Source organism: Ammodytes marinus, assembly GCF_949987685.1.
Source record: "Ammodytes marinus genome assembly, chromosome: 14".
Lineage (NCBI taxonomy): Eukaryota > Metazoa > Chordata > Actinopteri > Uranoscopiformes > Ammodytidae > Ammodytes > Ammodytes marinus.
The window spans coordinates 12,335,903-12,353,365 of NC_137218.1; the positions used below are offsets into that span (position 1 = coordinate 12,335,903).

Consider the following 17,463-nt stretch of genomic DNA (forward strand, 5'->3'; position numbering starts at 1 on the left):
TGGCTGCGTGCCGTATGTCAGTGAGCGTGTCCACGTCGATGTAGTCGTAGTGCAGCTCCTCGGGGAGAGTGGCGCTGCCGGTCTCTGCAAACAACACACCCAGCCAGCGGCCCAGATCCTCTGAACAGCTGGCCTGATGGACACACACACACACACACACACACACACACACACACACACACACACACACACACACACACACACACACAAAGATATTTAGTAGGTGTGTCATCCCTGTGAGCATGTTACCTTTCTGTCTCTTCTGTTAAATTAAGTTATCTTTATTAGTCACGAGGCACATTGAAATTTGTCTTTTCGCATATCCCCTCTCAAGTTACCACACTTCGGAGGGGGTCAGAGCGCAGGGTCAGCCATAGTACAGCGCCCTTGGAGCAGTTTTGGGGTTAAGTGCCTTACTCAAGGACAAAATGGTGGAGATGGTGGACACCGTACATGTAATACCAGTCACCACTAGTTGTAAAACCCTCCTGTCCGGTGCCAGGGATCGAACCAGCGACCTTGTGGTTACTAGTCGTCTACTTTCCTCTAGGCCATCCTACCACCCTGTGTCCACAATGATATGAAAAGCAAACCAATGTGAATGCCCCACTAGCTACACTATACAGCAGTTACCTCTAAAGATGCTAGTTCGTTGCCTCCCTGCAGAATGGAGAAACAGAAGGGATGTTTGGGGCCGAGGCCACCCGTCACCACCTCTGCTCCTTTGAGCGGCACCACAACCACCGGCGGCCGCTGGTCTCCGGGCTCCTTCTGCAGGTACAGGCTTCCTCCTCGCACCACGCACCAACGCTCCTTCCAAACGCCGCTCAGACACACACTGAGGTAGCCTGAGGAGAGAGAGAGAGACAGAGACAAAGAGAGAGAGAAAGAGAGAGAGAGAGAGACACACACACAAAGAGACAGAGAGAGATAGGAGAAATGTGAAAATGAGTAAAGCAAAAAGACAGCAGACATGTAGAGTGTCTTTGTCTTACAATGGCTGGAGTCAGTTTATATCCATGTTACTTGATAAACGTAACCTTTTCAGTCCATGTATTGAATAAGATTTTCCATAAATGACTAAAAGGTTAAAAGAAAATATAGTCTACACTCTACAACAAATGTTTCTGCCATTTCCTAAACATGTTTATTGTTATATATTCCAATCCTCAACAGCATTGTAATGCTGCATCTTTACATTATATCAAATCGGAGTGTTAGGAAACGTAGGTACAGCCACTAGAATTGAAAATAAAGTTGCCAGAGGTTAAAAAAGGGCTAAGCTGAGTAAAATGCATTAGTAATGATGAACAAACCAATGATCCGGTTAGTGTTCACAAATGCAAATTGTGACTCTTTCATTTCTTCCAAAGAACACTGGCAATACAAAGTTGTATTGATGGTGTAAGAATTTAAGGTCTACAACAAGAATAAATATATTTTTTTCTTTTATGTTTTTATTGTTGATTTATGATAAACGCTGCACAACTGTAAAATAGGTCTTCTGTTCCAGTTTCATGTATATTTGAGAAAAATTCAGCAGACTACAATTTAGAATTATATAACATACATTTTATAATTTTACATACACTCATTTTAGCAGGATGGCAAAAACAAACAACTTTTTGATCAAGGTGTGTCCTCACCACAGCGTGGGTTGTCTTGGTGACCAGAAAAGAAAGGAGGTTCTCCTGGTAGAGGAGGTTTCTTTTTGGAGAAAGTGATGATCCGATTGATTTTCTTGCCTGCTGCTCGGCTCATAGACCCCGTCAGCTCTGAGAAGGCTCCGCGCTTCCCTCTGTCTAAAATCAAACATACACTGATCAGGCTGCTTGGGAGTGAAACCTAATATTATGTACAACCAATAATAATAAATAGATAATGTTCACTTATCACTGCAGTATGTCTATGTGTTTGTTTTACATTATTAGTCTTGATAATACTTTCTAATTCTATTTAATCAATTTCATTAAAACAAAAACCTTCAAATGAAAACTTGAAGAGAATAAAAGGCTTCAAGCTAGGGACGTTCATGTGAAAACTCAATCCAAACCAAGTCAGGACTCATTTTACTTTCTAAATCAAATCACCATATATTGTATTTCATTTCAGAGAAGTCTTGTATCCATTTAACCCATCCCTAGAGTGTGTATGCGTGTTCATGTCACATGTACCAGGTGCTCTGTCCACCCTACTTCCTATGATGTCAGAGGGGGACAATCACAGGAAGAGGACAGGAAGGATGTCATATCTGTTCACGCCTCACTTCCTGTCTCTCCCTCTCTCTCATATGTCTTTAGCGTCAGAGCCACTCGCTCAGTAAACAGGTTGATAGAACAGGACTGTTTTTGACCTTTATTCTGACCCAACATCAAGCATCCACTGGTTTATCCTTCCTGATTTTGTGGATGGACAAACAATAATAGTGTATGTGCTTTGGGTCAGATTCTTCAAAAGTTGTGAGTGTTATTGTTAGTGTGTGAGTGTGTGTGTGTGTGTGTGTGTGTGTGTGTGTGTGTGTGTGTGTGTGTGTGTGTGTGTGTGTGTGTACACTAGTAGGGACTTGAGTTCAAGACCTTGATAATGAGGACATTAGTCTTTCATTGAGGTCCAATGGAGGGATGAGACTTGATTTCACATAAAGGTTCTTAGGTCCTCCTGACCTAAGAAAATTATTTGAAATCCGCTAATATCCAGTATTAAACTGTGCACAACACTAATGTATCTTTAACATTGTACATTTGTATTAACAACACTAAGAATGTTGTTCATTCTCAATTATAGAAAAGGGGCTGAGAGAGAAATATCAAAAACTCCACAAAAACAGCATTAAGCTAAATAATTTAACTGTACCACAAACTAAAAATTCCAAGATAATCATGAAGATGAATCAACACATTTATAAAACACTTTAAACAATAACTGAAAATCAGAATTGTTTTAGATGTGGTGGTTGCATACATTTATCCATATTTTGGACTAGTAGCTCCCCATGTTCATCATTTGCTGGACTTGACAGTATAGGTAGCTATTATAAAAGTAGGTCTGTATTAAGGGTCAAGTTGCCAAAAACTTTCCAATAATTGTTGTTGAGGCCTTAATCATTCATTATACCCATAATAACCTTCTCCTGATCAAAAAAAGTTAGATTGTTTGAGTGGTCCAGTTAAATACCAAGGATTTGATTTCAACCTCTCTCGAAACCAGAACCAAATCTGTCATCACTGCAAAACGTGATGAAGAGGCTCCGACAACTGTATCACTGTGATGATTTAAACTGCAGTCTCATGTTTATTATGTTAAACATATAAGTCTGCTCTATCCCTCAGCTTGTGTCACTGAAATAACAATAAAAAGAGTTACAATTGAATGAATAATTGCTGCCGGCTTATGAAGGTAAACCTACTGAGTGAGTCAGTGTAGTCCCGTCCTGGTCCCTGGGCAGTAGAGTGACTGTCTGCTGTTGGCCCGCTGTCTGTGTCTGATGCCGGCCGGTCAGACAGCAGCACCTGGCAAAGAAAAAAGTAGGAAAAGCATGTCAAATGACACTTAACATTATGGTTTATTGACTTTATGTATTTTTATAACTAGTTTGCCAACATGGGGTGTAACTGCCATGTCACCATGCATTCAGCTTGTTTTTCTCTGCGGCTGTGTGCCAAAACTTAGTTGAGGGTATGAAGCTCTTTGAAAACTAGCCAGCTAGCCAACCGCAATGATGTTCCACCTTGAAACTACAAGCCAGAGGAATAGTTGGGTCATGCGTGGGCTGAAAGAGTTGACGTCATCATCAGACATTCAAATGTAAACGTATAGATTCAGGAAGAAAACAGCTCAAAGAAACAAAGAAATAGATATATCAGGAAACTAAAACTAGGACCCAGTGATAGGTAACTGTTATTTGAACAGAAAGTTCAAAAAGTTGAGTGAATAATTTATGGGGAAAATACAAAGAAATATAGCAGTTTAACAGGCTGTCAGTCAAAGACAGATGCAGATTCACAGACACAGACAAACACAAACAAAGACACAGACACACTAACACACACACACACACACACACACACACACACACACACACACACACACACACACACACACACACACACACACACACACACACACACACACCTTATCAAGCTCCAACTTTCTCTGTATAATAGGAGAAGTGGATTCATGCACTCCTTCAGCGTTGTTACTTTGGCTCCCAACATCTTGCACCACCTGGTTCCAGAAAAATAAAAAAATAAAAATAAATAATAAAAAATGTATTGTCTTGTCAAGCATATCCCCCTGTATCGTCCCCACATTGTCTTCTGTCACAGCATTGAGCTCTCTGATATAGTGAATAATGTTACCTTGAGCCATCGCTGGGCCTGCTCTTTACTCTGAACAGCCAGGACTAGAGCTTCGCCTCCAGGCAACGAGAAGCGCAATTCATGTCTCTTTTTCCGGCCTTCCTTTGGGACATAGATGACGTTGCACAGATTGAGGGGGAGCTCTGTGTGTGGAGTGCTCTCTTTGATACTCTTAAAGCACTGTCAAAGAGATAAAGTCACATTCAGGTACAAGTAGACTGACTTTGATCCACCACTTGATGCTATTTGATGCCATTTCACTTTTATAGTAAAATCTTCAGAGTTAAAATTTTAGTATCACAGCGGAATGGCATGATATTAAAATTTTACCTCTGATTTTTTTCAAACAATGTCATTTTAATTTTATATTTTTGTACCTGGCTGAAATTAATTTAGTTATGCCATTATTACTACGAGCATTCCTTTGAGGACCACTTGTAACAGTCGTAATTAATGGTCTTGCAGAAATCCAACTGTGTTGGCCCCTGACACTCTTGAAGTGTAGTTAAATCTAGCTTACACCACATCTAAAAACTAATGTGTTTCCAGTTCAGTCACCTAAATATAATACATGCATAATGTGATTTTTGTTAGTGCTATTTGCACATTGAGAAGATGGCACTGAAGTGTCAGCAACAGTAGATAACACCATTTTAAAGTGTGCAAATTCTTTGCGATGATGCCACCTCTTTTTTCTGCGCACCTAATGAAGGCTATTTGGATGTGTTTTCTTTTTTTACTCCAACTTATAGCCCAAAATAACACCAGATATACTAAACCCTTTGGTGCGAAAAAAACAAAACAATAACTTCTCAGTTTACCTGTAGCTTATTGTCTCGGACAACGACCAGCTGTTTAGCCCATTGGCCAAAGCGTTTCTTTCGCAGCAGGAAAGCACAGATGTGGCAGTCTCTAACCGGTCCGTCTGGGCTCTCTTCAGCCGTCCATCTCTGAGCCCGTCCCTTAGCCTCTTCATCCTCTTCTTCATAAGACTCGTAGGAGCTGCTCAGGGCATCCGAATCATTGTCTAGAGCACAAAATATAACATCAATTATTTGAAGTTAGAAACTATCCAATCTTCATTTTCCATTTGTGCATGTGAATTGCTAGCGTGAACAAGTGCATGAGAAGGTGGACTCACAGGAGTTTTTGGGAGGACCGTTTAGCCTGGTGATGGGGTAGTTGTTGTCTGCATCTTCATAGTAGGCATCCTCCACTGAGTTTCTTGAAGCTACAGGAGAATAGCAGAAGAGTCAAGATGGGATCAAAAACAGAAGATAAGGAGGAACAGTGATAATACAGTTGGTCACAATTATTTATGAGTGTTCAAATCTGTATGTTGTGTGTGTGTACTCAACTGTTCATATTGTGGGTAAAGTACTGAGGGGTGGATCCAGGATCCAGAGGAACAGCCTCCTCATAGTAGTCATCAGGAAGGGGGGTGGTTGGGACGGGAGGGGGCGTGTCTGTTGGTGTCTAAGTGAGGTGAAAGTTAAACTGTTGATTGAAGTCATAAGGACAGACAAAGCCGATAGATAGACTGACTGAGTTAGATACCGCAGACAACTTACAGATTTTTTAGGATGAGTCTTCTCCTCTTCGTCTTTGTTCTCTTTCGGCTCAACTGGAGAGGCACTGAGCATGTGCAAATCACAGTCTGCTGGAACAACAGAGGGAAAATGTAATCATAAATACAATACATTGGTACAATACAGTTGTATGGTACTCTACATTATGTAAATGTACAATGATTCAAAAAAATCCTATCTACATCACACTGAACTGGTTGGAAGGAGCTTTGAAAGCTCTACTCACCAAAATCCTCAAACAGAGCCTCCACAAAACTTGTGCCGTTGCCATAGAGACAGCTGTTCATGTAAACATCTGATCCATTGACTGTGGAAAAGATAAATTAGGGGTTATAAATAAGATCAAAGTTGTGGTTAGGAGTGTGGCCTATGCTAAGGCAAGGAGAGAAAGATCACCAGAGTGTACAGAGGCCCTTCAAATAGGCAAGTGAGTGTTCACAGTGAGTGTGTATCAATCCTGAACAATCTGCATTTATAGACAAATGAATCGTATGCAGACCTGAGTCAGGCAGCAAGGGAGCGCTGAATGGAGCTCGTAAATCTTTGTTCCAGGAGAACAGAGATTAATGAAGTCATAAAATGCGTGTGAAAGTTTGCCAAACCCCCAAGACTTTCTGAAGAGTTTTATAGTCAGCGTGAGAAATAAATCCTCAAAGTATTTGGCTGTAAAAATGAATGAATTGATGTGGAATATGCTAATCTGCATGAGTTGAACCCAGAGGAGTGTATGGGCAGCGCAGTACCGGTCCCTTCAAATAATCGGGAGGTTACGTTACTACTGTATATCAAGATGTTTTGTTTTTTTCTCCTTCCTTTGACCTCCTGTCATCATCCTCTTTACACTTTACAATTCATTATCCTCTTAGCTCAATCCTCTTATCCTCCCCGACATCCTGTATTCCTCCAGATAAACCAGGAGCTATACTGGAAAGGCCTCGACAAGATTTGATGCTACGATAACTGTACTTTGTTGCATGCTTCTAAAGATGATTAGTCAACTGTATATTGTTCAGTGTTGTGCAGTATGGTTGCTCTTAAGACTTAAAAGTGGCCCCCATTGGGGCGCTGTGGTGGCGCAGTGGATGGAGCGCGTACCATATTGGCTCAGACCTCGTTGCAGTGGTCACGGGTTCAAGTCTGACTCATGGACCTTTACTGCAGGTCATCCCCTCTCTCTCTCTCTGCCTCCCCATTTCAACTCTGTACTATCGAATAAATCTCGAAAATGCCAGAAAATAATCTTTTAAAAAAAGCCCATTGCAAAAGGATGTGCAAAAAAGACATGCTCTGTCCCTGTCTTAATAAACAGTGGTAGTGACCTTGAACACATTTCTCAACTCTAAGAAGCTTTGGCTGAACTGCTGCAAGTGTCACACAGTGACTTAATGTGAGGCAACATGCAGCAGAGAAACTGCAAGCACGCTTGGCCAAACTCCGCGAGACAAACAGAAGTAATCAATCTCATTTATAGCTGCAGCTTCAAACATTTCCTTGTTAGACTTAAAACAAGGTCATTAAATGTATTGGTTTGTGTTTTGTTCTTGTTAAATGACATTCTAGAACTTTCCTTGAAATCGGGTGCTGCTTGTAACTGATTGAGGTGAGAAGACTTCATTCAGGCTCAGTGAAAATACCAATTAAAAAAAACATCAATGCAATGCTTTGAGTTTAATGCATTTGACCATATACAGTAAACGTTGTTGTGTGAAAGTTGTTTTTGTGCTGTGCCCGAGTTAATGGAAACAATGTTATGTCAGATGTAAAAAATACTTCAGCAGGAATGCAATTGGCAAACAAGTACAAAATACAAATATATATTTGTATTATGCATCTAAAATACATATTACGATTTTGTTCGCAGTCAATTAATCAGGTTTTGTAGGGTTTTTTCACATCTCACACTTAATGACTATGAATAATGGGATAATAAATACAGAGCTGAGAGGTTCTGTACACTGCGCCCTCCTTTACCTGACAGTGAGTCCATGATGTGACGTACGGAGGCCATCTTGTCAGCGGTGGCAGGACTGACCGTCTCTTGGTCCAGCAGCTTCAGTAGAGAGCCCAGCTCGCTCACAAGTCGCTCCATCACCACTGAAAACAACCAAAAAATACAATGAGTTTTGCCGAGTGACAATATAATATTGCTAAGAGCACGATGACCCCATCATGGGAAAGACCCCACTGCAGACTCTAAACATGGTTTAAATGCTTATGCCATTACAACATGTGCATCACATATCAATGTAACACATGTGTGCAAGGCCATGCAGGCAAGTGTGAGCAGAACTGGCAGTTGACAAGGGGCATGAAGTCAGTTTGGAACTCAGCTCGCCGCCTGTTGCGACAGCTGAAAGGGAAAAGATATTTAGCGTCCCAACATATTGCCCTATTCATTTGGTCTGCCTCACAGTCTGCCGTATTGTGCAAAAAGAGTTTTTTTTTCCCCAGTTCCCTTGTCCCAGTGCATATACAAGTCTTACTTTCAATTTGGTAATTTCCAGCTTTCTTTGAAATAAACAACTGTTTGCATGTTTTTAACACAGACATCCTGTGTGTGTTTGTGTGCGTATTTTGTTGACCTTGACATTGTTCCAAACGTTCTGCCACACTCTCATACATCCTGCCGACAAAGAAAGGAGGGAGGGAGGGGGAGAGTCAGAGAGAAAAGGAGGTGAAGAGGAGGAGGGGGCAGGAAGCTTCCTTCCTTCAAGGAAACAGAGCCAAAGTAAAGAAGAGAGAATCTGTAGTTCCACTAGGAATAGAATAGGATACGGTTAACAAACTGAGTTCATTCACTTGACCGTTCATTCATAAGAGAGGCAGACATTTGACACCAGGGACATTTGTTTGAGTCTGCTTCTCTGCAGTAGTGTAGTGGACTGATAATGACAGTTCATTAAATAACTGGCTGTTGGCCACTCTTAATACGATGAAGTGTTATTCCTGCCGTTGAACAGGTGGGGTGAATCAAGCCGCTGACCCTGGAATAACTTTTTACAGTTTGTGTTTCAGTGGAAAGTTATATTGTCCCACGGTGGACCACATTCTCTTTAAGTGTGCAGCTCGTCTCCATGTCGCCAAGACATTTTTGTTTTATAATATATGTATATAATTCACGTAATTTCACCCAAAACACACAAAAAAAGTTGAATCAGTACTTTGGACAAATAATGCATATGTACTGTCTTTAAGCCACTGTGCTGTCCACTGAGAAAAGTAATCTACTGTGACTCTTTGACCCCTTGTTTTTCTTACATTCTAAACTCTAAAAAATGAATACCATGACCGTAAGGAAGTTATGTGCCAAAGCTAGACAAACTGCCCACTTCCTCTGTTAATGTAAAACAATGCAAGACATAAAGTGTCTAGCATCAGTTAAATATAAAAGCTTTGCTTGAGGATGAAATACACTGAAAAATTATTTTCAAAGAACTGGTACAAGGGTTGAGTAAAAACTAGCTCAAAACAGTCCCTTCTTTGAGTACAGAGAGAGTGAGACTAAAGCCCTCGCTCTCCCATATCCCCCCCGACAATACTCCATTGTCTCAGCAAGGGCCAAAATTAGACGACCACAATGCTCTGCAAGACCAGAGCAAACAATACAATGTCAGAAACTCCAACAAAAAACAAAACAGGAACTTGCAGACACACAGGAACACACACACAAACACACACACACACACACACTGTCTAAGAGGGGCGTGGTGCGACACAGCTGCATCGACTCGATCCATGGGCATTCAGGGTTACAGGATATATCTCCAGCAGCTGTGTGTGTGTGTGTGTGTGTGTGTGTGTGTGTGCGTGTGCGTGCACAAACATTATTTCTCAGCCAGCAGCTGTGGTTTCCTGTCTTAGCTGTCGACAGAAGCTTTCTCTGCGCTCCTTCCTGATCTGGACTCTCTCCTCCATCCTCTCGCTCGTCCTCCCACTGTCCGCCCCTCTCTCTCTTTTTACACTTCACCTCCATCCTGCTTTTTTTTCTTATTTTTTTTTGTCCCAGCATCCTTCCACTGTGAACTCTCCTTACCGTCTCTTTGTTCACACATGAGCTTCCAAATATTTTGACACGATCCTCAAGTTTATCGGCCGTCTTCTATTGAAGAAGCTCAGCTGATCGTTAGTTCAATTAAAGATCATTTGTACTTCAGTTGGAAAAGGAAATGTTGCAACACGGGCTAAAGAAACACACACACACAAACACACAATGTAATCAATCTGAGTCTAAACAAAGCCAGCATTGGGCTGATTGAGTTTAAGACTATGGGCCTGTGGTCTATTTTCTAACACAGCCATTGCCAGCTATTCATTTGCTCTCTCTCTCTCTGTCACTTTTTCTCCTTCTTATTCTCTCAGGGGGATCCGAGGGTTCAGAGGCTGAGAATCAGCTGTTCTGGAGGCCTGTGGTCGGTCTCACCCACAGAGGGATCTTTGTAACCCCCACACACACACACAAACACACGCAAACACACACATGTGGCCCTAAGCACAGATTTCCTACTTGAATGTTATCGCTGATGGACACGGACATTCACTTAACTCACAGAGAGCCTGTGCACGCAGACACACGCACGCACACACACACACGCACACACACACACAAACTACACACATACTGTGAATTATCGTCATCCTATACAGAGCAGACGTAGTCACAAGAGTACTTTGGAGTAATGTGTTTGTGTTTGTACTTTTTGCACGCATTTTTGTGTGTTTCCGCAGACCGGTCAGTCATGAGACGTGAGCCATGCGACTCTCATTTGAACTGATTTGCCGTTGTTTTGGCTGCAGCTGGGAACCAAACAACTATCTGCTGCTGCTGTTTATCTCACCACATAATGCTAAGGGCCGTAGTGGTGGAGGGGGTGACTTCTAACCTGAGCCTTTCACTCCCATCCATTCCACGTCTAAACAATCACTCACACCACTGCAGCGCCAAACTCCTCCCTGACTAGCCTCTCCCATCTAAACTATGCCTCCTGTAGGGCTAGTGGAAACAGATATGATGACAGCGTTCATATGAATCGCTTGTTGTTTCCATGAATTTTGCTGCCTTGAGGCACATGAGTTTCTTTAACAGGAAAAGTCGAAATGTATTTCTGCAACACAAACAACAGCTTTTCATCTTGCCCTTTTTCTAGTTAAGAGAATGTCAAGCCTACATATTGTTCTAGCTGCTGTGTTTTTGCACTACAGCATGTGTCGCGTCTTCCTGCCTCCCCCATACTCCCAGAGGTTGAGGTCCCTCCAGATCCCCCACTCTCCCTTCTTTTCTTTCTCTCCCTCCCTCCCTCTTTTTCTGATCCTTTGCTTTTAACTTCCTTTCCCTCATCTGCCCTTGTGGTCTCTTCTCCAGACACCCGTCCTCTTCAGACAGGGGTCAGGGTTCAAGCCTTGGCGGCCCCAGCAGCTCCCTCCCGAGACAAAAGTCTACTTGAGAGATTGAGCAGCATCCCGCTCAATGGATGTTTTCTACTGACAACAGTAGATGGTGTCACTGCTGCTGGCCCCCGGGGAGAGCATTCGGTCAGACACTTTCAGAAAAGTCCCTACCAGAAGCAAGCTGGCAAGATCTTTGAAAAGAAACAGCTGCGGGGGGAAAGAGTGGAGGGATTCCATCTTTTTTTCACATTCTTTCAGTATCTTATCACTTTCCTCAGATAGTAAATGACGAGGAGACACTGGAAACAGATGGGGCATTAAACTGGTGTAGAGACTGTGGCACAGCAGTGTGAGTTTAACTCACACTGCTGTGCCACAGTCAAACTCACTGAGTTTGAGTTCAAACCAAGACTGTTGTGCTATGGTTTTACCAGGGAAGTAGCCGTTCAGGCACTGGTTAATTAGCTCAACAAAGAAACTGTTGCATGTACTGTATGTTGGTGTGAAAAAGAATTTCCCTTTTCCCAAATGAAGTTTGACATTTTGGAAAATAGGCCTATATTATGCCTCCGCGAAGGTGTTAACTGCCGGCCTACGCATAATGTTTTCTAGTTGTTCGAGGTCCGACTGTCTGGCCATTCCTGTGAGTGCAACATCTCATGAACACTTTATGAGGGATTTTCTTCAAACTTTGCACAAATGTCAACTCTAATTCAAGGATGAACTGATTAGATGTTGAGGATCAATCAAGGGTCAGGATCCCTGTGACCTTGCATACTGTGAATGCAATATCTCAACAACGCGTTTGCACATATGTGAACTCTAACTCAAATGAACCGATTTTGGAGGTCATTTACTTTGTACCTTGACCTTATATTTCGCAGTTACCTTGTACCATTGTTTCTAAGGAGCTTTACCTTCTTTAAAGCATTGCCTACCACCACTATATGTTCAACGATTATGCTGTGTCGGCACATAACAGCCAGGCGATATTTCTAGTTTAATATCTTGTAGTGTTAATATACAAGTTGATACGAAATCTATTTAAATATTGTAATTTTTTTAAATGAATCGGACGTGCTTTAATTGTATTGAATTGGTAACTGACATGATATACAGACACAGACTATAATTTGTGTATGTTTTGTTTTTGTGTCTGACCGTGATACGCAGGAGTGACACGTTGGTGATGATGACGATGATAAAACATGATCCAGTGTTTCTCCTCTGTTTGGTAGAGTTATCAGCACGTCATAGTTTCTTTCTAAACCAGGCCAACATGGGTGACGTGTATATACCTGCTGCTTTGGAGATCTCTATCACAGCCGTACATCTCACTTTAACTCATAGCAGGATGACAGAAAAACCAAAAAACAGTGAAAAGGGGTTCACACACTACGCCCCATGCCCTTTGAAACGTCACTTACAATGAAATCAAGAGAGAGAGCTGTGGACTGTCTGACTGAAGAGAAGGGGAAGAGGGGGGGGGGGGTGAATGGAGGATCACTGGGTGAAGAGGAGGAAAAGGAAAAGGAAATGTAAGAGAACCATGGCCGAGGTCAAGGCTTGTGACATGTTCAACAGAGAAGTGGTGTGACAGCATGTGGGAGTGTGCAATGTCAGTATGTGTTGGAGGGGACAAATCAATTATTTAAAATAAAACTGAAGATTGTATTAACATTTTTCCGTGTAGTTCTCTTATTAAAGCCTATTTTTCCACACCACCTTTTTACAAATTTCTAATTGTGCTATTGCCCCAGAACACAATAATCAATTACTCCTGTTTTCTTTCCAGAATAGTCACCTGATTGTGGCATGTATAAGAGCTGATCCACTAATTGAAACAATTGGAGGCTGATCCGGGGTTGCATTTGTGCTCATGCTTTAAAAGGTGTCCGTAGTTTTGACCAACAACAAACTTTACTACATTTTGTTTCTAAAATTAAACTAAGCCATTTCCTTCCCCTCATTGTAGCTTTATTGTGTAAATTCATACCTTGCCTAAATAGTGGGCCTATTATGAGACCAATTACCGGTTGGCAACATGATGGAGTGAATGCTTTTCCTACTACTGATTTTCCTCCATAATAGTCATTGTCTACGCTTAACATAATCACCCTTTGCCAGATTTCCAATTCAAGCCACTGCTTCATCACCTGGTGTGTGTCACATAATGCAGCGTCCTGTTTGCAGCCTTGTAGCCTGAGGGCTTAGAAACAGAGCAGCCATTCAACCTCTCTTCCAGCAGCGCTGCTTCCAACGGGGCACTACTCTGTTGGTATCAGGTTGCATCACTCTACCTGTAGTAGGCCTACTACAGAGCGAGCATTACCTCCTCCATCCACTCGCGCAGCGCACCAACAGGCGTGAAGGTGTATGACATCACTCGACCGTTACTACTACAGAGCGCGAGCCGAGATGAACTCATAACGGTCCTTCCCTCCGGTTTAGTTAAGGACAACTTTTAATAAAACTCTACTGTTTTTAATTGTTAACTGTTTCCTATTGCATATTCAAAGCTTTAAGTGAAACTTACGGTGACTTTTTAGTTATATTGTGTGAAATGTGTCCATTTATCTCGTAGACTTTTCAAACATGTAGCCTTTGCCTTCCCATTTATGGAAGCTTCTTCCTCCATAGGCTTACTACTGTAAAGTTACTGTAGCTCTTTGTAGCGAATAAATACGAACATGTGAAGTTAAAAGAGAGCGACTACTCACCACTTTGGCGTTTGGAGTCCATGACGTTCAATTTGAAGGTTTATTTCCTGTAAAAATCCCGTAGTTGTTTCATTGAAAACCGACGGTTCTTCACACATGAGGCGTGTTTGCCAAAGACACAACGGTACCCTGTCAGCCTCCGTGCGGCCAAGTGAGTCAGAGTGGCCGCTATACTTTATGGTTTGACTCGGCAGCCGCTGGTTCATCATCCAGCGCTCCGCCGGGTCCTAGTGCTGGTCTCAGCAGTTCTGCCACACGTTTGTACTAACCAACTCTATAGAGTAACATAGGCCAAATGAGACCATACTAGTCCTCACAGCTGAGGAGATGTCATTCTTTAATACCCCAATGGGTCAGTGGTAGAATTAATATGAGGCACTTAACTTGAGTATTCCTATTACGTGCACCTTTATCGTTCTATTCCTACCACAATTCTTCTCCATTACATTTATCAGACAGCTAATGTTACGTTGCTAAAACACACATGATGACCTGATAAAATATGATGCACTTTTATAGATTAAACTACTACTACTTTCATCATGTGTGATCAATTTGTTGTTACAATGTGATATTGCAGCTTTTTCTATTTAAGGATTGGAATACTACCACTTCCACAGCTGATAACTCCCAGTCAAGTCATATGGTATGACTTCTTGATAATGCTGTATTAAAGAAGCAGTGATGAGTAATTGATTTCCAGTGAACTAATGACAGATTACAGTAAGGCACAGAATTAAACTACAATACATTTCACAGGTCTGGACGTTGTTGGATGAATCAATTGAATCCTTCCCAACAATCATCATTACATCCAAGGTTTATTAAAATGAATAATAACAAAGACAATAAATATTACAATGGTAATGCTTGAATGATTGGTGTAAGGGCAGGGTGTCATACTGTATGGAATGTAAAGCCCACTGAGGCAAATGTCTATTTGTGATATTGGGCTATACAAATAAAACTGATTTGATTTGGTTTGATTAATTCCGATGGACACACAGCAACCTGCCCGCCTGCACACGCACACACACACACACACGCACACACACACACACACACACACACACACACACACACACACACGCACACACATACACACACACACACACAATGTAATCCAGCAGCAATCTAATTCCTGAGCTGCGTCACGAGTGCAGCTTCAAGTATCGACAAAAACTTTGATTTCTTTAAATTAAATAGGTGAAATACATCTATTGTATACTGTGTGTAGTGTTAAAACCTCAGTTCAGAACATTACTTCGATCTCTGAGCTCTGAACTATGACACAGATAATCCACATTGAACCTTACAACCACATCCTATTTAAAAAACCAAACCGTACAGTTCGCATGTCACTAATATGGCTTCAGAAAAACTGGCATCAAATCAAACACGTACCAGTATTAAATCAAAAAGAAAACAACTTTTGGTTTTCAGTATGAGCACATAATGAAAACATCATATGCATATCATGTTCTAATAACTATGTCTCTTGTCATGTGTTTGTGTGACTAAAATGGATCCTTTTAGACTCAACATGTGGATACTTTGTCTTTCTTGCAGCCTTTTTACTCCCAAAACCGTCTACCTCACGTTTATGAATTCAGTATTGTATCAAGTTTATCAGCTTACAGTCTGTCAGGTTCACTATCAGGCTGTCACTCTTGTGCCCTGTGAACACACTGCCATCTGCTGGTCTGAGTGGGGGAAGGCAGCTTACTCCTCCCTCTGCATGTTTACATTAATCTCTCTTAAAGTATCAATGTTCTCCTTACACCCCTGCTTCCTCTCATTCCATTTTTTTCCCACCTTGTTGGCGTTTGGTTCACTTCATATATATTGCTTAAGAGGTCCAAGTACACTCTAGTTAAAGCGCGCCAATATTCAGTTGGCCAACAGTTCTGCTCTGGCCATCTTGCCAAGAGAGGACAGACTTTTACTTTATTCAGTTCCTCGTCCTCTGTGACACAGAGTCAATCTGGGGTCACCATGCCTCTCTGGAAGAGGCAGCTTTTCACAGCACACTGTTGGCAGTGGTCCTGCATTGGGTTAGACACTTCTGATGACTTTTTCTTTCTCAGAAGAGTCGCACCTGTTTCTTCAGTTCGTTCTTTTTCCACTGGGCTAAGCGATCAAAGGCAGACATGGCCATGCCAAAGACTCTGTAGAAATCCTCTGGTGAGAGGTGACGCTGCGAGGAGAGAGCAGACAGAGAGTCAGTGTCTGTGTCCAACTGTGGTCCAGAGCAAAATATCTTGACAACTGATCATGTAAGATAAGCATGGAATTCACTGTGAACATGTTTAAGCTTCACATCTACAGTAGTATGGCTCTTTGAATGGTAAAAACACCAGTACACTATTCATTATTTCCAAGATATTGTATTGTGTAATACAATTAACATTGCAACCTCCAGAGCCACTATAAGCTTGGTATTAGCTTCCATTTCTTGTTTTTTTTTTATCTCTGTGTCTGTGTTTTTGTCATCTCTCTAGTTGTGCTCTATTAGACCGTTATTCAAGGAGACTTTGTCAAAGAGTTTGGTCCTGTAGCAAATTTACCTCCAGTCTGGCGCGGTCCACATCCCTAGGGAGACGCCCTCTGACTGACACTATTAAGGATTCATATGGATAGATCTAACAAACATAAAGAAAGAAAGACATTTTTCTTTAAATCTCTGTCATTCCCTAGTGGCCACATATAGCATTAACAACTATGACAGCAGCTAAAACATTTTTTATAATATTATTAATTACTCTTTTTAATTTGCAAAAGTAAGTGTTTAGCAGAGGAAGATATTAAGAGAAATCTGATTATTTTGTTCTCATGTTTTTTTTCTAAATAAAGAAAGAGAGAAAGAATATATTTTAATCTGAAGTTGATTTGGCTCAAATCAAGTTGGTGTCACTGGAAATGGACAATCATCCTCATCTATTATCCACTGACCCAGACCTTTCACTGTTTGCTCAGTTTCAGTACGTTTTAGGGCGAGCATCTTACCTTGTATTCTGAAATAAAGGGAGAAGAGAGACAAAACAGAATCAATTGTGTAAACGGCTTGGTTCATCGTCACTTCTTTCCCATTACAACATACTCTCTGAATAACATGCATCAGTAGGGGAAGTCAGTCAGGAGAAAGCTACAAGAACTGGGGATTAGCAGATTTGAGCTGTACAATAGGCTTACCTCTGATCTGCCAATTAACTGCATTACTGCTGTCATACTGGTACTGATCTGCACCCGCACTCCCAGGCTGCCACAACACAACACAACAAGAGCCGTTTAGCAAACATGAACTGAGAAGACATCTTTCATTATTTTATGATAGAAATCTTAAAATATTTTATCTATCAAAAGAGTATTCTGGTTAATAACTGATCACTCTGACCAATAACATAATATCTT

General features: G+C 41.5%; 2 protein-coding genes across 4 annotated transcripts in view; both read right to left on the reverse strand.

Annotated features, from left to right (window-relative positions):
* Nucleotides 1-14,194, reverse strand: part of afap1l1b (actin filament associated protein 1-like 1b) — a 17,592-nt gene extending 3,398 nt beyond the window's left edge. Inside the window, exons 1-13 of one of the 3 annotated variants that reach the window (XM_080040414.1) lie at nucleotides 14,053-14,194; nucleotides 7,919-8,041; nucleotides 6,174-6,254; nucleotides 5,930-6,015; nucleotides 5,717-5,834; nucleotides 5,500-5,589; nucleotides 5,180-5,385; nucleotides 4,359-4,538; nucleotides 4,132-4,224; nucleotides 3,407-3,509; nucleotides 1,647-1,802; nucleotides 634-848; nucleotides 1-133 (exon numbers count right to left, since the gene is read on the reverse strand). The exon at nucleotides 1-133 is cut by the window's left edge and continues 13 nt beyond it. In XM_080040414.1, coding sequence (XP_079896540.1) covers nucleotides 1-133; nucleotides 634-848; nucleotides 1,647-1,802; nucleotides 3,407-3,509; nucleotides 4,132-4,224; nucleotides 4,359-4,538; nucleotides 5,180-5,385; nucleotides 5,500-5,589; nucleotides 5,717-5,834; nucleotides 5,930-6,015; nucleotides 6,174-6,254; nucleotides 7,919-8,041; nucleotides 14,053-14,074 — 1,606 coding nt within the window. In that variant the 5' untranslated portion in view covers nucleotides 14,075-14,194. Of the gene's footprint in view, nucleotides 134-633; nucleotides 849-1,646; nucleotides 1,803-3,406; nucleotides 3,510-4,131; nucleotides 4,225-4,358; nucleotides 4,539-5,179; nucleotides 5,386-5,499; nucleotides 5,590-5,716; nucleotides 5,835-5,929; nucleotides 6,019-6,173; nucleotides 6,255-7,918; nucleotides 8,042-14,052 lie in introns of all 3 variants that reach the window. The other 2 variants (XM_080040413.1, XM_080040415.1) reach the window with 2 other exon arrangements.
* Nucleotides 14,195-16,135: 1,941 nt separating this feature from the next.
* LOC307260237 (actin-binding LIM protein 3-like) overlaps nucleotides 16,136-17,463 on the reverse strand; it is a gene marked incomplete at its 3' end in the record, with an annotated part of 40,796 nt that continues 39,468 nt past the window's right edge. The window contains exons 20-23 of the mRNA XM_080040422.1: nucleotides 17,245-17,311; nucleotides 17,059-17,066; nucleotides 16,620-16,694; nucleotides 16,136-16,249 (exon numbers count right to left, since the gene is read on the reverse strand). Of these exons, the coding sequence (XP_079896548.1) occupies nucleotides 16,136-16,249; nucleotides 16,620-16,694; nucleotides 17,059-17,066; nucleotides 17,245-17,311 (264 nt within the window). The remainder of the gene's footprint in view (nucleotides 16,250-16,619; nucleotides 16,695-17,058; nucleotides 17,067-17,244; nucleotides 17,312-17,463) is intronic.